At 42.4% G+C, this 25,317-nt stretch overlaps 2 protein-coding genes across 8 annotated transcripts in view; one reads left to right on the forward strand and one right to left on the reverse strand.

The window, feature by feature from the left end:
• The window catches only part of CHGB (chromogranin B), a 70,054-nt gene extending 62,701 nt beyond the window's left edge, over positions 1-7,353 (reverse strand). For both annotated transcript variants that reach the window (XM_079324441.1, XM_079324440.1), the window contains exons 1-2: positions 6,295-7,353; positions 5,520-5,618 (exon numbers count right to left, since the gene is read on the reverse strand). The gene's annotated coding sequence lies outside the window, so the exon portion shown is untranslated. The remainder of the gene's footprint in view (positions 1-5,519; positions 5,619-6,294) is intronic.
• Positions 7,354-14,414: 7,061 nt separating this feature from the next.
• Positions 14,415-25,317, forward strand: part of GPCPD1 (glycerophosphocholine phosphodiesterase 1) — a 40,464-nt gene continuing 29,561 nt past the window's right edge. For 2 of the 6 annotated variants that reach the window (XM_079324287.1, XM_079324289.1), the window contains exons 1-2: positions 14,415-14,618; positions 22,594-22,679. In XM_079324287.1, coding sequence (XP_079180413.1) covers positions 22,631-22,679 — 49 coding nt within the window. In that variant the 5' untranslated portion in view covers positions 14,415-14,618; positions 22,594-22,630. Of the gene's footprint in view, positions 14,619-15,056; positions 15,242-22,410; positions 22,502-22,593; positions 22,680-25,317 lie in introns of those variants that run through there. The other 4 variants (XM_079324284.1, XM_079324286.1, XM_079324288.1 and 1 more) reach the window with 3 other exon arrangements.

A 25,317-nucleotide genomic window follows, 5' to 3' on the forward strand; every position in this document is an offset into this window, starting at 1 on the left:
ACAAGTTAATGTCACATCTCTGCACAAACTTTAAGCAAGTACATCTGCATATGTTCTGGACAGATTTAGATGAAGATATGGACATATGGAGCACATGGGTTTTAATCAACACTTGGGCTTTCACACTAGTTTTTAACTAGCACAGAAAATCAGGCTCACTGGCACAAGGCTCTTCAGCTCTTTCCTCCCCCTGCCCCTCATGAAAACATCAGAAGTGGGCAAAAGTCTGTCTGTATCTTTAGTGGATCCCCTGCTGCAAGGAGTCCAGCAGAAACTTGAACCCCCTGCAAGGATGGAGGTCCCCCCAATCCCTCTAGTGATCTGCCCCAGGGCTGCACATTATCCCCATCACAAAGTTTTTCCCAACATCCCAAGCCAATTTGTGATCTTTGCCTCTTATTACACCATCTCCCGCCAGCAAGGAGAGTTTGGCTCTGTCATCTTACAGCTGCCCTTCAAGAGACTGGTGGCTACTATTACATTTACATCCTGGTTATGCTAGCAGTTTGCTGCTGGCACTAAAGATGTGACACTTCACAAAGGTCATCAGGAGGATCCTGCTGGACGTTGGAAGCACTCGGCATCTCTCAGCTGAAGTTCCAGGATTTGCAAACAAGCCACGTAACATCCACGCCAGTGGGTGTGTTACACAATCATGTGCCTTGAGTCAGAGTGCCAAGGGCAAGATTCTCTGCCAGGAATCTCTAAGCAGCTGCTCCTTCAGTCCCTCTGCATACCTCAAGGAGGGGAGGGATAGATCATATTGCCTTGAGCTCAGAGGGTCATCAAGAACCACCATATAAACAAAAATTACAAAACCTGTAAAAAAGACAAGAAGTATTGCTGAAGGATGTGTATTTTCAGGACAAGGCTCAGCCATATTCACAGAAATCTTGTGCAAGGACATGCCAAAGGAGATTGTTGTGGAGCTAAGTCCAAACAAGCATCACAGTCCAGTATTCAGGAAGTGCCCACGTGAGAATAATCACCTTCACTCAGTGCTCTTCAATTTTAGTGACAGAGTTCAATTCCAATACATTCTATATTCAGTACAGGATGGGATGGGAACCTCAGCAATATTTAAAATAAGAACAAAATAGGTCACTGAAGGTGAGCAGCCTAGCTTTCCTACAAGCCAGCACCTAAGTCCTTTAGGCTCTTCTTTGAAAGCCATTAGTCCCTTATTTAGGACAAAATCACAGCAGCAAGAAAGTAAAGCTTCCCCCACACCCAAAGCTACTCACGAACACTGATCAGTTCCTAATGACAACTGTACCTGGCACTCCTTTCTCTTGTATGTACAAACTGTCTCCCCAGCCCAAATGAGAGGGTGCTGGAGGCAGGGCCACAGTTCATTAATCCTTTCCAGCCCTGATGTTCCTTGAATGCCTTATTTACTTGTTCTTGCAGAAATATGGGAAAATATGTATTTGGTGTTTCCTTGACAAAAAGAGGTTTTAATAGGATTCAGAAAGGTTTGAATATATTCCTCACGCAGGATTGGGCTGCGTTTTATGGAGAAGTCAGATCCCAAGGGTGTGTAATTCCTGCCTCCCAGAAAGCAGTTGTCTCAGACTTCCAATAAAACATAACGTTGTGATTTGCAGAGGGTGAATTTTATGGGGTTTTAGTGAAATGACCTAGAAAAGTGGTGCTCCACTTACCTCTGGATACCTAAACAGGTATGTGAAGCTCAGCTGCCAGGTAAGAGTTTGCTTCAGTGATTCATTGATTTGCAGTGTCTTAAACAGAACTGCTTGCTTTGTGAGTCAACATTTTGAAATATTTGGGTGCAGGACTTGACTCCCAAGCACTCTGACAAAGTTGTTTAGGGAAAGGAAGAGATTGTGACAAGACTGAGTTCACCTGATGCACTAATTTTAAAATAGTATCTTTCTGTGACCTTCTAACTGCACTAATCCTAGCTACACTTTGCCAGCTGAGAGGAAGATAGTACAATGCTGATAATGGGCAAAGGACAGGATGGTTTGACTGCACTATTGTGATATTGGTAAATTAATTTCATGTCCTTGTGCCTTGTATTCTTGCTTGTGAAAGTGAAGGCAACAAAAACCTAATTTCTTCCCCAGTTTGGTTATGCTGCCCTTTCAGATTACAACTTTTCCAGACAGGACAATGCAAAGCAAAGCACAACCCACAAAGAATACAAAAGCAACAATCATGTATTTTTTGGCATCAGTTTGCAAAAGTGATTTGCTGTGGGCCCATGGCAAGAGCTGCAGAGAAACTGGTTTTCACAAATGAGGCAAAATCTGCTTTTATAGGAAGAATTTACAGATAATCAGCAAGTGAAATAATTTTTTACTTCCCAAAGAAACAGAAAGATTAAATAAAATCCTGAATGCCTTATTTTTAGTAATAGAAAAATAAATCAATGTGAGAGTTATTAATCTGAGACATATACGATTAAAAAAAAAAAAAGTTGGGAAGACAAAAGAAAGAAACACAGAGATAGTTTTAGTTTGTTTAAAACAGGGAGCTCATATTACCCATCCCATGTCCTGAGTTTAGCTTGGCAATAAACCAGGGGCTTGGTTTGAGAAAGGACTTTTTCCTTTGCTAACTCAGGTGTGTTCATTAAGAGGAAATTATGTTTGCCTTGGGAATTACGTATTTCTGGTGTGTTCACTGAATTCTTATAGGTTGCCAATTGAAGTGCTGTGGATCACAAAGACTAATTACTTGACCAGTTAAAAGGATATGAAAAGATCCATAACTGATTGAAGCCAGCTTCCCCCCAATTTCCACTTAAAGTAGGTCAGAGCATTAATTAATTTTTGTATGAAATCTCTCCTCAACCCATCCAGCCTCCCATTGGCTAGTTAATTAAAATCAGCACCATTATTTGGCTGCTACTTTGCAACAAGAAAAAGAAAAAGCTAGTAATTATCCACTGGGGGAATAAATTAATTAGGTTACTATGTGTTAATGCTCAGCAGCTCTCTTGTAGCTGGAAGCCAGAGTCCTTTCTGTCCTGCCTGGGTTTCTGGAAGGTAACTGGGTCACAGGAATATGTGCCTTGGCTTCAGCCTTCGCTGTACTTCCGCTTGACAAATCTTTGTTGAAGATAATCTCCTTAAAACAGAGGCTGTTTCTTCCTGCCTTCTTGCTGGAAACCGGCTCCCTGAGCACCTTACAAGAACCTTGGAAAAGTTTTGACTTCTTGCTGGCAATGAGCTGGGCTTTCCACTCAGGGAGCAGCCTCCAGAAAGCCAGGCAGGGTTTCTCACGAGGCTTTGCTGGCCACCCACTGCAGGTTCCTGCATAGGTGTGCCCCAGATCGATATTGCTCACATCGAGGTAACACCCATCACACCTCGCCAGTGTGCAGTGGGAAACTTCTGTGCAGCAATATTTAGGCAAGAATCTGATTCCTGTTTTGGGATAGGTTTGTGCCACTCTACTAAAAAAAGTTAAAAGGTGCTGATGCTCTTTAAAAGAGAATCCAACACCAATAAAATGTCACATATCCTGACTGGTGAATTTATATTATGAAAATACAATGTCATGCTTTGGATGTATGAGGAAGAGCTGAAGAGAGCAAACAAGATAGTTGCCAAGGTAGCAAAATCAGAGAGACCATGGCAAGCAGATAGCTTAAACTAGGGATTTAAAGGTTCTCCCCTAGCTGGCCACCAGAATAGTTCCCCTGTAACTGAAGGAACTTGCCTGTATCGCACTAGAAAACTCCTGGTGGCATTTTGTGTTGACAATACACTTAATCCTAAAACCAAGCACCATTTCCTCAGTTATTCACACTACACCAGCAGTACCCACAGGGATATGCCTTTATGCAGCGCTGCTGAGAGTGAGGGCCACAAACTTGCAGGCAAATCCTTTATTTCTGTCTTGGCAAAACCTCTCCCACTGATAACTGAATCCCTAATGCAAACATTCTTTCATCCTCCTCTGTAGGGAAAATTGTTGGCTTTTTTCTCAAGCCAGCCTTCATACCTTCCTTTGCTATCTCTATCCAAGATACTGCTGTTGTTAGAAGAGCCAAATAAGGTGCAGTATTTTGTCTGGGAAAATAATAGTCATGTCATTCTTTGCAATCTGAGTATGATTAAAGACAAATGAGGCTCCTTCCAAACCTTCAGCCCTCATGAACTCTTCACCTGTCTTCCAATGTTAAGACTTTGTCTTCCAGATTTTATCTGTCTCTATCTAAAGTTTATCTGCTTTTTGTGCAAGATGTAATCACACTGTAAGACAAAAAAGACACAATGATTACATACTTCAGAAGAAAAAAAAATACAGTTGTAAAACACTGCCAGAATTTGTTCTCTTAACACAACAATTGAAAGGAAATGTGTGATGTAAACAATGACAATTGCTTCCTCTTGCCTTTTAAATGCTGGCAATTGCAGTAAAAAGTTTTTTCCTGCTCATAAAGGAGTGCATTGTAGTTTACTGTTCATAAAACATTTTTTTCACACTGAAATATAAAGCAGCCCGACATCAGAATATAGAGTTAAGATCTCAAATCTTCTGAATTTCAAGGGTTACTCACTCTTATTGGCCCTGTTGGCTTTGCTGACCTGCAATGAGAAGTGGTTCCTTTCCTTTCCCTCATGCCAGTCTCTACAATGTTCCTAACCCTTGCCCTCCTTTAAAGAGGCATTCAGTGGAGAAGTCACTAATCATTGATGGATACAGATGCTGGATCAGGCTTTTAGCAAGTAAAAAATCACTTATTGATTTGGGGACAGCTGGGTGGAGGTAGGGGACTTATGGACATGCTTTCCAAATAATCATTTATTCCCATGAATAATCCTCCATTGTGCAAACAGTCCCACTGAACACAGGGATTACAATACAGTTAAGAACAGAAGGATGAAACCCTGAGATAAGACACAGAGTAAACAAAGTATGATATTACAGCTATTAATTAATGTGTACTAATAGGCAGATAATGAAGTCAGGATGGCCATGAGTCATGGAAGCCTCACTGAAAACTGTTCTCAGTGCAAAGCCAGAGTGCCATTTTTAAATATAGCTGCTGTCCATAATCTGAGGCTGTGACCTATCCATGACTGGGCAACTAGAGGCAGCAATGTCAGCAGGGCCTAAAGTTTCAACAGGAGGTCAGTGTTTTCAAGTCACTCTCCCTGCTATCCTCTCAGCTAGTGATAATTTTGCTTTATTTTTTAAGATGCTTAATTTCTTTTGCCCAGTACCCTGAGAAAAAGTCAAGGTTTACTTATCTAGGCAGTGTGTTTATATTTTCCTACTTTCCAGTACATTAAGAATCCATACCCTGGTTTTGGACATTGAAAATATTGAAAAGGGGGCAAGGCCATGGGAAAATTTGCCATGAGGCTGTCCCATGTCATTTGCAAGCCGGATTCCCAGCACCTGAAGGGATGCAGGATCTGCTGGCTATCTTTATTCCTAATTTCATTCTGCTGTACTACAATATCTGTTATATTGTGCCACTTTTCTTGGGATTTTCTTATAGAGATCTGGAAAAGCCATGCACCATCTTCCCCACTTACCCTCCCAGGGGTGCAGAGCAGGATCTTGGTCACGTAGGGCAGAAAGTGCACAAGCAGTACAGGAGAGGCAGAGCCCATGTGCCACTTCTGAGGGAAAACCTGCTGCACAAAAAATAATAAATATAAAAATATTTTAGTGGTGCAAGCGCATCAGTTGGAAAAACAAGATACCTTTGTTTTGTTTCTACAGTAGTTTGAAAAATACTTTCCTTGTTGAAACAAAAAGGATTTTCTGAATAATGATTTTTGTAGGAACAGCTGCTGTGTGGGAAATTATTTGACCAAAAAAATCATATCTCTTTATTTATATTAGAAAATCTGAAAAGCCTAGAGCATGTTGCAAAACAAAGCAAAGAGAAATAAACAGGAAATAAGTGACTGAGTAGTCACAACATTTTAAGGTCGGTTCCCCTTGCTTTGGATTCAAGTTGTACTCTTTCCCAATGTGTATTTTTTTCAAGGAAATTTCTCTGTCTCTCTTTTTTTTCTTTTTTTTTTTTTTTCATTTTTTGTGATTCCTTTTCCTTTCCTGCTTTAATTGAATTATTCCCTTTGGCCCTCTAGAAGGTTTGAAAACAAATAAACTTTATTTTTACTTCACACAGGGTGTGATAATTCCTATGCACAAGTCACAAACTGTGCTTCAGAATATGTCAAAACCCAGTTTTAACATTTACTGTATTTTCAACTACTTTGATTTGATTTAGTCTTATCTTTGGCATGTTTTAGGATCCTTTGCAGAAGATCCATTGGGTAAAGGAATTAGAAAGTTCACCTAACAGTTTGTTGAGGTGAGACCGTCTCCTGTCTCAGAATCAGCCTGCTCCATTCAAAATCCTCCCAGTAATTCCATCCCTGGGATTTTGCAGGTACCTCATTCACCTATTCCCAGAAGAGTCCTCATTTCAGTCAGCATCTAAGAATCTCCACAGATTTTGACTGCATGCACACAGTCCTGAGATCTGATGAAAAAGAAGTTTCTGCTCTTGGATTCTCAGTATTCATCAATCTGAAAGACCTTATTGTGGCCTTTCAATTCTTAAAGGAGGCTTGTAAGAAACATGGAGAGAGACCTTTTCCCAGGGTCTGTAATGACAGGGCACAGGGTAATGGTTTTAAACTGAAGGAGGGTAGGTTTAGATTGGACATCAAGAATTAATGAGGAACTGGAACAAGCTGCCCAGTGAAGTCGCGGCTTCAAGTTCAAAGCCAAATTGGATGGAGCTCTGAGAACCCTGACCTAGTGCAAGGTGCCCCTGCCTGTGGCAGGATGAGATGGTCTTGAAAGGCCCTTTCCAACACACACTATGCTATGACTCTGTGTTCTTTAAAGTTTCCTTCCAACCCAAACCATTCTATGATTCTAGTTCCAGTGAACAAAGGTGAATGTTTAGTCTCCACAAAAAGTCTTTTTAGATTCTTATTACCCTTTTATATAACTTATGTTCTGAGCCTGCAGGATACTGGAACTCTGGTTTAATAATGTTAAAAACTGGCTCAGTTGTTCAGGGCTATAACTGTTTGTGGATCAATACTTTGAATGAGAACAGCAGAAATAATTATAGCTGCATCTTGTTCTAGAAGAAAGCAGGAAAACACTACAGGCATGCCATTAGCACTGAGATAATTTCTGCGCTCTCATTTTACTCCTCAATGCTACCCATTCATCTGTACTTTAGAAATATGAAAGTTGAATAATGCCTAACTGGCCATAATACAATACTATTAGAATTTAAAGGCAAATACTACTTCACCTTGGAAGTAGGTGGGTGCTGTTTCTTGAGCAGTCTCTCTGTAACACAGTCTGAGCCCAAGGAAATTGCTAACAAAATTGGTGAGTGCTTCGGGTCACCTCCCTGCAAATCAGAGCAGGCTTTTTTGGCAGCCCAGAGAATTGCAAGATGCTTTCTGCCACCCTGAAACTGTGCCCCCTTTCCTGCCAGTAGCACCACCAGGGAACCTGCTGTGCTCTGTGGGGTGCTGGTCTGGGTGCAGGATGACCATTCAGCCTGGGACTGCAGCATTGCTCTTCCTCACTGGGAGCCTTCCCCACGGACTCCTAATCATTATTTCACCCGACTCCTCAGCAGGGTCAGGTCCCTGGAGGAAGAGCTGCGATACAGCACGGAGGTTTTGCCCTTCTGCAGTTTTTCCAGCAAAAAGTAGTTTTCCTGGATTGTGAGCAGCAGCTGAGCTCTGCAGCTGCAATCTCACTGGCAGAGCTGCCAGCAGCACCAGGACAGAGGCTCACACATTTCAGTTAATCGGTCATTTATCTGTCTGGGGCCTGTCTGTGCTTTATCTGTGCTGCCCATGCACACAGGCTTGGGACCAGGCCAGTGCCCCAGCACACTTGGATATCTTTTGCTCCCATGGCTGAGAGCAGCTGGGCAGGATTTTCAGTTCTTTTCTGTGGGTTATTTTTTCGACATAAAAGAGTGCCCACATCAGCCAACAGGCTGGCTTTGAGTTCTTACTACCCCCACACCAGTTACAGCCTAGACTTTGCAGTTCTTGGTCTTGGTAATCTTTTTTTTTTTTTTTTTTTTTTTTTTTTTGTGAGAATATCCATCCAATATTCCAATGGATTTTGCAGTGTTTCAAGGGTTTATCTATACTTATCTGCAGTGAACCTGATAAACCAGTTTTTGCTGTCACACAAATGCTACACATTGTTCAGCTGTACAATGTGTCTTCTATCATTGATCTTGCATTTTCATAGTGGTTGCTCTTAACTTTTAAAGCTTTGACTAAAAGGTAAATTGCAAACTAGTGAACAGTTCACATGGAGAGCTGTCAGGCTCAGCAAAGGATGTTGTCATCTTTAAAATAGCATACACCCATATCTATCCTCAGAATTTTGAAAATGAGAGTTCTTTCCTCTTCCCAGCAAGGAAAATAAGAGTTAGAATTACTTGAAAAGCTTTCTTAGTTTGCATCTTATTAACTATATTAAATTTATTTTTAATTTTTTTTTAATATTTCCAATGCTGTGGGCAGAATAGGAATGTTTTGTTTACAAGAGTTACTGGATGAGCACAACAGGGAGTTAAGAATACAGAGTAAGCATGAAGTAAGTAGTATATTCTCACATTTCCCCTCAGAAGTCCATTTTGAGGTGGCTCACCCTCTGTTTTGTACATCAAGTAATAAATCTGCTTGAGCTGCTCTTTGTCACAACAAACAGTTCCCTAAAAGCTAAAGACAACTCAGCTTCTGCCTGTTGATGTCCTCACTTAAACCAAGACAGCTCCAACCCTCACCCATGAATTTGAGTTGTTTCAGCCCACTGACTCAACATAAAACTAACCCCTTTAAAAACCAACCAACCAGCAACAAAACAAAACCCAAAGCAAAGCTCCTCACTTTCTGACAGAGAGCTGTCCTAGTTCAGTGAAAGGTTAGACAAGAGCCAGAGAAAGTACAAAGGGCAGGTAGGAGGGCAGGAGCAGCTGTAGCAGAGCCAAAATGCTACAGCCAGATGTTAGGCTGACTTAAAGCAGAGACACCCTCAACTTCTCCTCAGGCTGACCTTTGCTCCTAAGACATACTCTGTCTCTGTGGTGTGGCATTCCCAGGAACAACAGTGCAATAAACCTTGGGTATTGCCATCCCAAACACGGGAATCAATACCTATTTAATAACCCTAAAAAGGAAGATATTTCAGTCTGCTTCTAAAGACTTTCATGTCAATAACTGCAACTTGAAACACATTTCTCTGTCATTAGGAGTATGTGTGGCAGATGGAGGAGAAATGCAAGTAAAGGAGGTCAGGAAGAGCTAACATTTTCCCCTGATTAGATTTGTCCCATTTACTTTCTCCATATTGATGTATTCAGTAGAGGCACACTTCAAGAAATGTTGAGTCTAGAAGTGCAGAGACCCAATGGACAATAAGTAACAAATTTCAGGCCCTGTTGGGCCCTTTGGTGTTCCCACAGGTCACTGAGAACATCATTTTCCTTTTCGCTGCCAAACACTGAGCACCTCCACCACCCCACATTGTAGCTACTCCTTACCTGCAGAATTCAAAGGAAGCACTTGCATCACTACCACTGTTATCTGGCAGAGCATAAAGTTCAGCCTCACATTTCATTTAAAACACAAACATGACCTTTGAAACGGTATTTTAAATGACAGCAGAGTCAAACTTTCCTGCTGTCATAGGAAGCTCTGTCTCTCCTTATCTTAAGGTGTTCCTCCTGTTATTGAGATTAAAAAAACAAACAAACATTATCTGTGTCATATTCCACAATTGCTCTTCATTTTCTGACCATTTTCATTATCTCTTACACAGTGAAATGAGTACTGCTGGAAAAACCAGAATATAGTTCCAGAGATAATAAGATGGAGATAGCAACATAAGAAGATTTTGTGTAAGAATACAAGAGAATGGCTTATAATTGACACATAAACAGAGCTAGGAGGTGACAGAACACCACAAATACATTCATATTTACAAAAATAAAATGAAGTTATGTATATAAGCTCAGTTTTATATTTCTATACAAAACCCTGAGTATAGAACTTATTCTAGTTATATTAAAACCTAAAAAGTTTCCCATCTGCAATTGACTTTGGCCAGTTTACACGTCGTGCTGTGATTGTGTGGTACTTGAGTCCTTCAAGTGTTTCACAAACAAATAAAGCCACCACCAGCACCACCAAAACAAACCGAACAAAAAAGCCCCAAAATCAAACAAAGAAAAATTCACAAAACCAACCCTCCCCTCAAATTATGTTTCACTTCAGAAACTACAAACCAGCTTAGATCAAGAAGCAAATCATGCTGACACCCTCAAGACTAAATCACAGCATGTCTCATTTCAAATCAGAATTTAATGCCTGCAATATCCTATTGGCACTTGGGATTTTGTGTTTTTTTCTTTTTAAAACGGATGCCAGATTTACATAATAATTTACAGCATTTGAAAATGAATTTATGACATAAGGAAGTGAAACTTTTATTCTTTCCTGCTATAAGTTTGATTATTAATAGTAGCCAAAAGGGGGTTTCATTTTATATTTAGGATACTTTATTCTTGTTACTTTGTCACTTCATATTTAGCAATGCTTTCATTGCTTACCTTGCAATGCTGTGGAGATGATGACCAAAGCATTAATTCTCACTGAAGAGTGTTTTAACTTTCCCTTCCACATAACAATTGGGACTGGGAGAATGAGAGAGAAGGCAGAGAAGAAGAATCAAAACTGGGGGAAAAAAGCCCTAAAAAAAACCATAAATCAATGTTCCAGTCATAGAATGGGTTTGGCCATGAGCCCTTCCAGGGACAGGGCATCCACAAATTCCCCCAGTATCCAGTGCCTTGCTAACCTCCAGGCAAAGAATTCCTCCCAACATTTTGTCTAAACCTCCCCTCTTTCAGCTTCAAACCATTCCAGCAAAATGCCCTTGTAAAAAATCCCTCTCCAGCTATCCTTGTAGCCTCTTTAGAGGCTCTTAAGTCCCTAAAGGACTGAAAGGGACTCCAAACTCTCCCTTCTTTTCTCCAGGCTGGGTAACTCCAGTTCTCTCATCCTGTCTCCAAAGCAGAGGTGCTCCAGCCTTCTATGAGTATCTTCACAGCCTCATCTGGACTTTTTCCAACAGGAACTTCTCCCTTCTCCTGCCGGGGACCCCAGAGCTGGACACAGCACTGCAGATGGGGTCTCACCAGAGCAGAGCAGCAGTCACCTCTCTCAGCCTGCTGCCCACCTGGCTTTTGATGACAAACTTCTGACTTGTCCACAGAGAAAAATACTTTATTCTGTATTACAGTAAACATTACAGAAAAAATGCCATTGCACAATGGCCATTTTTTCTAATAATCCTTTCTCATCAGCCTCCATGAGACCAAGAGGCTCTTGCCATTCTGACAGCACGGTTCTTTCTTGATATTTTTCACATCCCTTGGCATCACTTTTCTTTAGTGCCCATAAACCATCCAGATTTCACATTAGGGAGTGATACAGCAATATTCTCAGTGCCAGAGAAAAGGTCAGAGTTATAAGTGATTCTACAAAAGATCAAAGAACATCAATTTGATACTACTTGCCTAATGCTGTGCCTTCATTTGCAGAGTTTTACCAGCTATTTTTGTTCTCAATTACCCACCAGACCCAGAACAACTGCAGAAAAATCAAGTGCTATAAAATAAGGAGTGAAATTCATCTGAATATTCAGCTGCCATCAGCACTGGTGTCAGTAAAACCAGATCACTGGAATTCAATGCATGAAGTGAAAGAGTGAGCACAGTTGTAATTTGATGTTCACAATCTTTATAGCTACTTGTAGCATCAATGAAGCTTGATTATAGGTTGGATCTATAATTCTGGCAGCTGAAAAAAACATGACATTTGCTACAGAAACAGATATAAAACCTTGAAGGCATTTCCTAGTGCCTTTTTAGTATAGGTTTTCCAGTGTATTGCAAACATCTGCCTCAAACCACTGGTTTCCTGCACTTGGGCAAGGGTTTGCCTCATTATTTATGAAAATCATTGCAGTCCCATTGGGCTTCACATCTCAGCCAGTTCAGCCTCAAGGCTGCTTTGATATTCCTCCTACAGTACACCACACCTCCAACCTTTCGCCTCTTCTTTTGGCTCTTTCATTCCTGCTCAGAGACTTCATCACTACAGTGATGCCAGAGAAAAGACAGAACATTTTACCCTCTGGATAAGTATTAGCAATTCTCATTCAACTTGTTAATTTTTATTGAATAAGAAAACATGTTTTCCAAAAGGTGCACACAGGATTTAAATGGAGTTTGCGCTTGTCCACTGGAAACAGTTCTTGTAACCTTGTCTTTCCAGATCTCTTTGGGACTTTTGCAAACAGCACCTCAATTCAATGCAAATTCTATCATATAAACCCCATTTCCCTTGTTTTGTCTCTTTTTTTTTTCTGTACAAAAAGGGAGAGCAGGTCATCAATCTTAACCTTTCATACAGACATTTAAGAAGAGTTCTATAAACTGACCCATGTTCTCTAATTACAGTACAATTCTGTATCCTCTTAAATAGCAGCTGAGACTTGTCTGCTGCATCATGGCAAAGTATGAGCTTATCTGACCCAACCATATTTAAGGAACTCCTTTGGGAGGAAAAAAAAAAGTGTGCTGGGAAACTTAATTAAATGTAAACTTTGCTTCAGGTTAAGTAAGTCAACATAAAGCAGTATTTTCCATCCCAATCTCTTCCTACTTGCTCCACAGTGATGTACCTCTTTAATAAAATGAACACATGAGTATTTCTTGAAGTCATTTAGGGCCTAAACCACAATTTTTACCTACAGTGAATTATGGAAGAAAATGAAATATCAGTTTGACAAAATAAAGCTTTTTTTTTTTAAATTTTTAAAAATTTTTTATTATTAACACTAGAGTTGAATGTATTTCTAGTTTTTAACAAAAAATTAATGGCACAGTTTTATAATATGCCTGTCAGGACATCAAATTTTTGGAAAGTTTAACACACCAAACCATGTTTTAAAAGTGTTCAGTTCTATCACTGGTTTACAAGAAATTCCTTGAACAAGTAAATCCTAAAAACAGGCAAAAGAAAACAAATAGACAATTGCTTTTCTAACTACTGTTTTCTCTAAAGGGTTTTTTTAAATTTCTTGGCTCAGTAGTGAATACAGCAGAGAAGTGATGGCTCCTAATGTTTTCCTAAATACCAAGGGTTTGTTACTAGTATTTAACTGGGGAATCACATCTATATTTAACAAGGGAATCACTTTCCACCAACCCTCCCCTTCTCCTTATCCAGAGGAATTTCCCTTATCTTTTTCACTTAAAAGTGAGTTGCTTTCAGTTATTATTTCCTTTTATGTTTTCCCCATGTTTCTTTCCTTGTAGCTTGCAACACTAACATAGATACCTCAGCAGTTTAGATGCATTAGACACTTTTCAGATGTACAGCATCAGATACTAATATTTGTTTTCCCTATAACACCTGGTGGAATGTCACAAATTACTGATAAACACAACTAGATCTGCAGGGCATGAGTAAATGGAAAATAGCTCTCTGTTTGAATGGCAAATTGAGGGCCAACAGAGTAGCATTCCTGTAACAGCACTAACTCCCAACACAAGACAGGATACATGGCTTCTCTGCACAGTGGAATTATCACAACTTCATAGCTCAGCTACAAAACAGAGCACAACAAAAACACAGGGAAAAACAGTTTCCCTTTATCTGCTAATATGTTGTTGGATTAATTCCCATGGGCCAGCCCTATTGTCATAAAATCATGTCTCAGGAAGGCCATGAGGTTGTGGTCCCAAATGCAGCAATAGCTCGTAGTGCACACACAACTTCTATCCTGAAACAAACACAAGTACCACACTTACATTCTGCCTGCAGCTCCAAAACTCCAGCATAGACATTCTCACTTTGGTTTGCCTCAGCACCATTGCCACAAGGATGGGTTTTTAGCTGGACCACGTATGACAGCCCTTTGGTTCGTGTTGCTGGGCATGGAGGCAACGAGATACAGAGAGAGAAAGAGGAAGGGGCTGCACAAGAGCAGGGAATGTCCCTAGGAACCCCAAGAGGGATGTGTCAGGAGCAGGACATGCAGGCTCCTGCCTCCCCTCGTGTCAAAGGGAGCAGAGGATGAATCCTGGGCACAGGGCTGGGACACTCAGCGCTTCAGGAAAGCACACAGGGACAGAGGGCCAATCCTAAAATACTCAAAGAGTGTGCGGATGGTTGCAGAAGCCTGACTGGATCCATAAAGCCTCCATCCATCAACCCCTCACCAAGCCGAACCCCAGCACCTCCCACCCGTGAGGGACGGCGCTCCCTCAGCGCTTTCAAGGGAAGGGCGCGCGCCCCTCCCGCCGTGCCCGCCCTGCCCTGATTGGCTGCGGCGGGCGGGGCGGGGCCGGGAGTGAGGTGTTACCGGGCGCGTCACGTGGCCGCCTCCTCCCCGGTGCGCTCCGGGGCAGCTGGATCTGGCTACCGGGCACACCGCCCCCTCCTCTGCCTCCGCCGCGCTGTCAGTGGCTCCGGGCAGGCGAAGAGGAGCCCGGGCAGCGCCGCTCGCAGCCCCGCACCAAGGGTGGGCAGCCGGCTGCAGCGCTCGGCCAGGTCAGTACACGCCGCCGGCCGAGGGGGCGCGGGAGTGCGGTGGGGGTGTGTGGCGGCGGCGGCGGCAAGGGGCGGTCGAGGCGCGCTCCTGAGAAGGTCTTGGAGGCTGCAGGAGGTCGGGTCGCGCTGCGGTGTCGGGAGAGCGCCGAGGGAGTGGCGCGGCGCCCTCTGAGGAAGGTACCGGGAGAATAGCTCGGGGAAGCGCCGGTGCTTGGTGCTCGGGAGAAGTGAGTAGGGCAGAGCTCCCCCGCCGTGCGAGGCGGCCGTAAGCCGCCCTCGAACCCCCCGGTGCCGCTCGGAGCCCCCGTGCGCCTGCCCGCGCTCCCCATGCCCCCCTCGGCTCCGCCCCGCCCCGGGCCCGCCCTTCTTCCCCACCACTGTCGAGGAACGGCCCCGGCGCTTCCTGCGCTCCCATTGGCCGGGGCGCGGCGGGCGGCCCGCCGCCGGGGTCACGTGCTTGGCGGGGGGCAGCTAGAACCGGTTGGGGCCGCGCCGCCCCCTCCCCACCCCGTCAGGCGGCCCCGGGCGGCGGCCCCGGCAGGAGGGGCGGGGAGCGCGGGCAGCACGGTCTGCAGCCTCGTACAAAGCGAGCGGGGGTCCGGAGCGCCGCGCCGCTTCGCCAGGTCAGCCGGCGTCGCCGGCCGCGTGTCCCGGTGGGGCTGCGTGGTGGCGGGGGGGGGGGTGGTCGGTGCGACTAAACGGGGTCTGTACGGAGAGGGCGCTGAGAGGGCGGTGCCGCGCTCCCCACAGAACCGCGGGGCCGGTGTCTTGTCTGAGAGGACGTGGGGAAGGAGCACGTCGCCCGGGGACCGGGACGACACCCTCAGGTTTCCTGAGCGGCCGGAGGAGCGTGACTCCGGTGCTGGGAGCGCTGCGGCCGCATGGCGCTGCGGGCCGGGCCGGCTGTATCCCGGCGCGGCGGCTCGGTGCGCTGCGGGCCGGGCAGCGCGGCCGACCGCTCTGTTTGTTTACGTCGCCGCCTGGAGCGCTGGCCCGGGGCGGTCCCGCGGCTGCCGCATTATGCAAGCGGCCGGGCCGGGCGGGCCCGGGGACGTGGCGCGCCGCCTTCCCGGCCGGACTCCCGCCGCCGGCGGTGGCGTGCGGGCCGCGGGGAGCTCCCGGTCCGGGCCCGGCCGGGCTGCGAGGGGCGGCGGGCCGGGCGCGCTGCGGCTCTGCCGGGCGGGAGGGGGGGTGCGCGCTGCTCTTTGTCTCGGCTCTGCGCTAAAGGAACACAGCGATGATGCTGCCGGCTCGTGGTTTGATGTTATTGATTGCATAGGCGCCAGTGAGGCTTTTTTGAGCTGGACTTTAAAAGTTAATCTGTTCCCTGCACCCTAACCAGGTGCAGATTCATTCTTTCTTTTTTCTCTTTTTCCTTTTAAGTTAACAGTTTGTCGTGTTAGTATTAGTGTTTTAATTTATCAGAGCACACAATGTTAGATGGAGGTTAGCCTTCAATTATTTAAAATGTTAATGGTAGGGTGAAATAGTTGATAAGCAGAATTGTTTTGATCATATGTATTTATATTCCAGTACTGCATCCTGTAAAATAGCTATATAAGATTTTAAAAATTGGAGATTGTCTTGGTCTTAAGTAGACACAGGTAGCCTAAACTGCCATGTAATTCATCTTTCAGTAAAGCACGTAGCCCTTTAGCAGAACGGATCTAGGCTTTGGAAACCTGTTAAAAAAGTGATTTCCTGAGTCCTGTGGGGAGCAGTATGCATGTAATTTGTCCAAGTCATTCCTAAGTGAGGAATGTTAGTGTGATCACAGAGAGCTAAATTACTCTCTAAGGTCTTGTCATCCATATGTTGATAATAAACAACACTTGAGAAAAGAGGAATCAGACTGATGCTGCTCTGTTTCACAAACGTGCCCCAGCTGTTTCCTGTCTGTTTCAAGAAGTTTGCAAAACTGCTGTGGTATAGCTGAGGCGGAAGACTGTCACATGGACAGGTATTTGCTAAATGCTGAAAACAATTAACATGCTGTTACTTAAAGCAGATACATTGTCGGTGAATAGAGAGGGGTCTGGTGTTTGATAGCTAGGGCTGACATGGCTCCACACGTGGGGAGCTAAATTGATGCTAAAAATATAATCCTCGAGATATTTTTCTCATTTGCTGTTTTCAGAGGTATCACTTGTGCTTTGTGGCTTTCTAAATGTCAGCATAAGCCTGTTGGTAAAATTTCAGCCTTTGAATCAGAGCAGCATGTCCAGATCCTCTGTGCAAGTTTGTTTGCTGTCACTGCAATGCAGAAGGAGAGACCTGCTGACTTTCTGGTTGTCCTTGCTCCTGCAGTTAAGGTGCAGTAGGGGGGGAAAGGAAGGGACAGGAAGAAACCTCTCGTTGTTTGGTTGAATATGAAGGAGTTGATGATGTAATGCTGTTTCTAAAAATTCTCTCCCAGTTGTTAGAGGGAATGCCCTGACAAATCTATCCTCTGACGCTGTTCTAAAACCCAGGTGTCATCAGCTACTCTTACATCATTTTCTTGCATGTCTAATTTGTTGCTTTAGATGTGTTCTTTAATATCTGATACTTCATTAGGACCAACCACAAGCAACAAAATCTGTTCATCATACTATGAGGTTAACCAGAAGTGACTTGTTATCTTTGGAATATCACAGTCTGTGTCTTAGGTTTGCATCTCTTTGTTCAGCACAGCAGCAGATCTGATGCATGGTGGATTTTCTATTGGTATGTGTAGCACAGCTTTTAAGAAGCTACAATCTGAGCACAGCACCTTTTCCAGAAGTGCTGGGCTGTGTTCAAATTCGTGGTTCATGAGGGAGGTGCCAGGTCAGCCCCAGTGCTGCCAGTGTGTCATCCCAGCTGTCAAATGACTTGTCTGGGACTGTGGCACCTTTGCCCTGCTTCTGCAGAGAGTTGGACTCTCCTTGGTGTTGATACATCTCACGAGTCCCTTCTCAAGGTGGAAAATACTGGCTCAAAATAACAAAAGTAAAAGCAAAAATGCTCCAGCCTTCTTGTCCTTGCCGATTTTATCTTTATATGCAGAAAATGGAGAGCTATTTTGAAATAACTGAGCATGCTTACTTTTTGGATTGTGCACTTTCAGGACTGTGTGCCAGGATCTGTGTTGAAATGTGTGCTAGCATTATGAAAGAGCCTGTTTGTGTACAGAAGGTACTGTTGGGTTGTCCTTGGCTGTGGGCCTGTTGCCCACCAAGCAGCTCTGTCACTCTTCTCCTCAGGGGGAGAAAGGTGGAAGAAGCCTCAGGGATCAAGGTAGAGACAGTTTATTAAAGCAAAAATAATTTATGCAGAAGGAAGGGGAAGCAGAAATTTTATTCTCTACTTCCCCATTAGGGAAGCAGGGCTCCAGTAGGCGGTATGTGTAGGGGTTGCTCTGAAAGACAGAGGTCTTAAATAACAAATGCCCTCCTTTTTTAATCTGTCACTCTCTGAGCAGATGTCATATGCTTAGGAATGTCCCTGTGCTGGGTTTGGGTCACCTGTCCTGGCTGTCTCCTCCCAGGCTGTTGCCCACCCACAGGCTCCCGGTGATAGTGAGGAATGTTGGAGAGACAGGGCTGGTGCTGTGTGAGCACAGCCGGAACTAACTCTGCTGTGTTATCGACACCTTTCTAGCTGCCAGCACAAAGCACAGCACTGTTGTAGGGAAAATTAACTCCATCTCTGCCAGACCCAGCACAATGGCCTTCATTTTTCAACAGCTAACTAAGCAAATTCAGTAACAGAGCGGGCTGAAGTCATCTTGCACTACAAATCAGATGTTTGAAAGTACTAAAATGAATTCCAGGAATTTTGTGGCACCTGTGTACTTAGTTGGCTCATTTTAGCTGTCTAATTACCTTTGAGAAAATCCTATTAAGTACCTATAAAATTTATTAGCTTAAAAATCCCAAACCCACCTGTTAAAGAGATAGTTTGTAAGCTGTATTTTTCCATCTCATTGGAAAAACCTGTGCTGTGTATTATTCTGTCGTTTTTCAACATAATGTTACCCAAGAGAGTTTTGGGTTGATAGCTTTGCATTAGAATTTTTTTACTATTAGTTTATTAGAAAGAGATTTGTGGCTTTTTATGGGGAGAGAAGGGGAGAAATGTGACACTTTGGTGTGTGTCTGATGCTTTCTTACCAGCATGTTGCCAAATTCTGATTATCCTTAATGGATATGCTAAGTGTAACCAGCTATTCTGCACCACTTACAGTCAACTTAGCATTGATAAAATCAGCTTTTCATTCAGATCTGTCAGGGTTGTTACTTCGAGTGTTCCCTGCCTGATTTTGAAAGCTTTCTGTCCATGCAGCTAAATTCAAGGCCTTCAGGCTTGTAAGTCTCCACGGCTTAAAAAAAAAAAAAAAAATCCTGTTGTACTTCAAGCCTGCCTTGGACCACTAGAATCAGAACATTGATACCTGTTCATGTTGCTATTAAAATATCAGTCATATTGAGTAGAGAGTAGGTAACCTGGCTTTGTGGCTGCTGTGAATTTTTATGACTCTGGAATTTGTTTGGCGTTTGTCAGACAGGCTGTTATATTCCAGGATTGCCCCAGATTACCTGGTGTGTATTTAGCTAATCCCAAAAAAACATAGAAGATATGGTACATCAAGCAGCCAGCACCTCTTAAATCATATTGGAAAGGTTTGGGAAATTAAGGGTGGAACAGAATAATCCACTAAAGCTGAAGGCTTATGAAGGGTTTTAATATATCACCAGAGCCGAGGGTTCAAATGAACTTTAAGGTTTGAATTAATAAATTAAGTCCCTGTCCTGGTATATTTTTAATTGCAACCAAAAAATATTTTGGTCTTCCCCATTCACCATGACCTTTATTACATCATTTTAGAGGAAATCTAGGATACTTTGTGACATTTTAATAGTTTATTATGTTATGTCATCGTTCCTTTCTTTACCTGCATTTTGTATGTTTCTATTAAAGAAGTTCTCTTTTAGCATTAGGGAGGGGAGAGTTTGGATTTCTATTCTTTTCTTCCTGTTAATGTTTCATGTTAGGGTTGTGTGTTTTTTTTGTTGTTGTTTGCTTGTTTCGTTTTTGGTGAAGTGCTGATGTATCTCTATCTGTGTGAAATATGTTTTTCCCATGAGGAAGACTGAGATTCAAGTGTTCACTGCTTTCTTGCATGTGGTTATAGTCCATAAAAGCTGACCAAGGGGAGGGAGGAAGTGTAATGTAGGAAGAGAAGCAATTGTTTGCACCCAGGTTAGCTTCTGAATGCCTGTTGCTGCAGCAGGTGTGAATTCAGCTTTATTTATGTTTGGACTCAGAGGTTGTTAAGAAAGGGTTGTTGCACAAGGATTTCTAATTTGTAAATCTGCTCAATTGATCTTACTAATATTTGCTGATCAGGCATTGTTTATCATTTTTAATGTAACTGTTCTAATTTGCTTCAGTTCTCTTAGGCAGTTATGACGTGACCCCCCTCTGGGCTGAGGATTCTTTGCATTCTCCTAAAAATCAATCATTACAGGAGTGGGGAGCAAAAGAGGATTTTGTTAATTCTTTGCCAGCTTCTTTAGTTAAGCAGTGCTGAAAATCTGAAGGAAGGAACATCACGTTTCAAAGATGCCTGACACTTAGAGGTCAGAGGATTTGATTGTTAAAGCTTGCAATTCCCGTTATGTCTTTTCAGAAGTCATCAGTAACTAGACAGCTAAACTTAGGTTGTTTTATTTTCCTCCCCCCGAAGTAAAATGTTTTTGTGTTGAGTCTTGAAAGCACAGACTGCTTTTGTAAGTGCATTATAATATACCACAAATGCTTGATTCCTTAGCAAAAAGCAGACCTGGATTCTCCTTGCTGTGTGTTTGCATTCAGTGTTCTACTAGAAGATGTTTTTTAGAATGGGGGCTGGTACTTCGACCCTAAATATAAGTGCAGTACCTGTACCTGCAGTTCTGCTAGAAAAAAACATGCCCTTGCTTGGTAAAGTGGAATTTTTCTTTTCTTCATATAAGTCCCTAGGGTAGGTTGAGTAGGTTTTTGAGATAAAATGCATTTTGAATAGAATTTTGTCAGTTTTACAAAGACAGTTAATCAAGATCTCCTTTACAACTGGCTACTGCTCTATAGAAAACTAAAATTATTTTACTAAGCAGTTAGAAAAGCCCACACCTGTCTTGCAAGTAGGTATATTGAATTTTTACAAGATTGGCTAAAAGCTTTATAAACTTAGGAGGATTTTGGATGATTCTCTAGGAACAGTTGGTAGCTAGTTAAGTATGACACATGCTGGTTTTTGTGATGGTAAATTTGGGTTGTTGCATTGGCTTTGGAAGCAGGTTTTGTTGGTTTGGGTTTTTTTTTGGTTTTTTTTAATTTTTTTTATTTTTTTTGTTTTTTTTTTTTTTGGTGAGCCAAAAGCATGTTCTTGCTTTGGGGAAATGAGTGCACACGTCAGCTTTCACTTTGCTGCTCTGTAGACTTTTGCAAGGTGTTTTTTGCCTACTTCATTTCCCCTTTGGCTCCTCTGCCCTTTCAGGTACAGGCAACCCAATCAAGGGCATTTGGAGAACACAGCCAAGCCCTGACCACTCAGTGTCATCATAAGTGCATGCTAGTAATTTATATTCTCTGCATTACACTGAGATTTTTTTGTCATACTAGACCAGTTTCGTGAGCCCAGTCTTGATTTCAGGACTGAAATGTGCTGTGCTTCTCTGTCTATAAATAACTGCTAAAAACAAGTGCTAGAATGTGTCACTTAACGTACACAGTGACTAGTGACACTTATGTGAGAAAGTTCCTAAAGGTCGTGCCCTTCATGGAATTCCTGTTTATCCACTGTGCTTATTTCCCACTGCAGTCTGGGATTTTATCATTTGCAGAATGATAAAATTTGTGGAAGACAAATGCAGAATTGGAATATGTGACCAAAAACCTTTATTTCTACATTTTTTTTGCTCCCACTTTACTACTGAAAAGCCATTTTCCTTGACAAGGAGAGGAAAATAAGGGAGGAGAAAAAGAAGTGTGAAGGCAGCTGTAGTTACAACAGGAACAGAGGAGGAGGGTTATAATTGAGAGGAGGAGAAGATTCAGAAGGTTCAGTACCTGCAATAGTATTCTAAATGCCCACAAAGAATGAGGTTTGATGAGCTTCTTTTCCCCCTCCTGTCTGATATCTGTCTTTTGCTTTCAAGATCATGTTTATCTGTCCTGTGCCTTTTGAAAGCAAGGGCTTCCCCTTTAGTAGTAGAGCTAATGAAAGGCAAGTTTTTCTTCAAAAAAAGAAGTTAATTCTTGTTAGTTCTTCCTAATGTTGTTATTAATGGATTGCTGACCAAGATTGTACTGAAATAAAGTGCTGTTTGTCCTGTTCAAAAATAGCAGTAGTAACATTCTACTTCCTTGGTTAAAAAAACCCAACAAACAAAACACACAGAGAGCAAAAAGTCCCCCACAGCAATGTAAAGAACTGGATTAATTGGGTGATGACAGTCTGGCAACATCCATATGTGGACTTTACTATAACTGCTGCTTTTGTAAATAATATAAAAGGATGTGATACATCAGTAGTGTTTCTGCTGTAATGGCAAAAGTGGGGCTCTGCCAGTTTCTTTTAAGTTAAGGTGTTGTGTATTGGAGGACACAAGTTACTGTTTTAAGAGATTTATGATTATGACCCAGTGGCCAGGAAATGGCCCTTAAAGCAAAATCAGTCAAAAACCAGAGTTTTGAAAAATCTCAGCTGAAGACTGATAAATGCTGCAGGATACTGATACTTGCATATGGTATTTGATTTAGTAGTCTTTTTCTTGTGCCAGTGTTGTAGTTGGATACTGTTTTCTGAGTCTGCAGCTGCTTTTAAAGAGCTTTCTGCTTCTACTACTCAAACAATATCACAAGTGGCTTGTTTCCCTGTAAGTGGTGGGATTTCTGTTTCCTCTTACTTAAAACAGCAACAAATGTAGTGTTTGTTCCTCAAATTACTGTATTTTTTCTTCCACTGTAGGAGATTTCAACTATCCCAAGACAAAAGTTCTGCAGAAATGACCTCTTGTCAAGTCACTTTTGAAGTAAAAGGACCATTAGCAACAGGTACTCAAATCGTGCTTTATCATTTTTGTATGATTGGCTTAGGACAAAACTTAATAGAAGAGTGTTCAAAGACTGTCTTGTCTGTTTTCCTCAGACATAAAAGAATATATTAGTTCAAATATCAGAATGATAAATAATTGTAAAAAATATTAAGACATTTCACCTATGAATTTGAAAATGATAGTTGGGAAATAAAATTTATCTTTCTCCAAACAAAAATTTCATAATGTGCTAGAGATTTTGATGCTAACTAAAATGGTTATAACTGGTTTAAAATCTCGTTGCTTAAGTATACTTTTATTCCATGGAAGCAAGCATTTGTATTCTGAACCATATTTAGGCAGACATTGATGTGTTTGTTCTGTTTTTCATTCTCTCTGCATCCCTGTTGAAAGTTCTCACAAGATGTGACTTCTATCAGAAGTTACAGGCAGAAAGAATATGCAGCTTAATTTGGCATTCTGTCTATGCAAAAAAAAGAGTGTAAAATAACTTCTGTATCCCAAATGAGGAACATAAGGTATCACAGCAGGTAGACTGGTGTTGATATATTGTGCATGTTACGTTGACCTTCCTCTTTAGGAACTTGGAAGGAGGGAGTTGTGGTTTAACCTCAGCTGGTAGCTGAGACCCACACAACTGCTCCCAGCTATGTTCCCTCCCAGCATCCTGTGTATCCCCACCCCTCTGGTGGGAAAAGAGCAGAAAAGCCTTGATGCTGTAAGCACTGCCCAGAAGTAATTGAAATATCCCTTTTTTATCAGCACTGCTTCCAGGACAAATTCAAAACACAGCCCTTACTAGCTGTTGTGAAGAAAATTAACTCTTCCTTAGGCAAAAAACCAGCACAGAAGTTACACCAAAAAATTAATTGATGGTTGCCTAACAGAAGCAGATGAATGTGGGAGCAGATTGGCAGAATTTCTGTGCCAGGCCAATACCAGATGGCAGAAGTCTCCTGTAGCTGGCGGGGAAGAAAATTATAAAAACATTTCAAGCATTTTACAGGTTTTGGTGTCTGCCCTGTGTTAGACCTCTCCTGTGTTTCTCCCTCATGATTTGGCATTTGGGAACTGAAAACTGATACTTAATGTCGACATAAAGCTCTTAGTAAGGAATGGAGTTTTTTTATAGCATTCTGGAGGAAATTTTAAAATTTTAGGGTAAATTGACCTTAGCTCAACACTGATGTAGCTGTGCCATGGAGAATTGCAAGCTGTACTCTCTCTGCTTACACTGTTGCTTCCACAGCTGTGTTGGCACTGTCACTAGCAAAGCTGACTTTGGATGTATAACTTCTTGTACTAATAATATCTGCAATGAAAAGTAGGATTAGTGAAAACTAGATCCTGCCTCAGTGGCTGTTCATAAAGAATTATCTGGAAATACTTAGAGCATAAAGAGATGACACAAAAGGCTGCTTCTGCTTATGACAATACTGATATTGTTGGGGTTTTGGTTATTATTATTGGATCAGTGAGGCTGGTGCAAGCTTTGAGTTGTGGCTGAAGGCTTGGATTAACCTTCTTTGCAGTGGATGAAGGAACTCTGCCAGGAGCAGCCTTGGATTCCATGACAAGAAGAGGGAGAAGCAGAGAAACCCTTAAGCTTGAAGCACAAACCCAAACCAAGCTCCACTGTGTTCAGAATTGTTTATGGGAAGGCAATTTGTCATTTCACTTTGGCTTCACTGGGGGTTTTGCAATCCTAATTTGACTTCAGTGCAGTTGTTGAAGGGAGTTTAGGGGTGGCTGCACATCCTATTCCAGTGTTGCCTTTTGTGTGTGGTGCCTTGCTGGGTGGTCACTGGATGTTCACACCTTTAAGAGCCAGCTGGCACATACTAAGAGGATTATAATTGGTGGTGTTTCATGTGTACATGAAGATGTATTAAGTACTGCTATTTTAAAGGGATGTTGAAGGAATTTTAGATTCTTTTTTGTATCTCCACTCAGAAATTCTACCTGTGTGGTGTTCAGGTAGTCTTTCCTCCCCACTTTGTCTCCCCTGCAAAAACAAATCATGTGCTGCAGGATAGGGTGGAAAAGGGAAAGCACCTGACACAGGCAATTGCATGCTAAATACACATAATGCAGATTTTTGTCTGCATTTCTCTGCTTACAGTGAGCATCCAGAAATCTCAGGCTTCTTTTTTTAGTGAATTGCAGCAAAGGTTTGTTGGTTTTTTTTTTTTTTTTAAAGACTGAAGTTCAAGGTGTTATCTAAAATTATTGCAATAAGCTGCTTTCAGAGAAAAAATGCTTACTTTCTGTCTTCTGTAGACTTTTAACAATCCCTGCAGAGGCTAGTTTCATAAATAAGCCTGGTGGTCTCTCTTATTAGTTTAACTGGAGAAAATGGGAGACAATTTTAGCGACATAATGACTTCCTCAAAACTGTACTCGGGTGCTTTGAAGTGTTTTTCCTTTGATATGTGGCTTAGGAAAAGGTAGTGTACACTTGTTGCATACAGTTTGTCTACTTTGTATCTTGTGTCATCCCCCCCCCCACCCCGTGCTACTCACTTTGAGAACAGGAAATAAGTCAGAGATTCTTGTATTGTTCTTTTGTGGTATCTAACTGTACTTTATGACTCTCTATTTTCTCATTCTGCAACAGGTTTTTATTATGTCTAAAA

This window comes from Erithacus rubecula, assembly GCF_903797595.1.
Source record: "Erithacus rubecula genome assembly, chromosome: 2".
Classification (NCBI taxonomy): Eukaryota; Metazoa; Chordata; class Aves; order Passeriformes; family Muscicapidae; genus Erithacus; species Erithacus rubecula.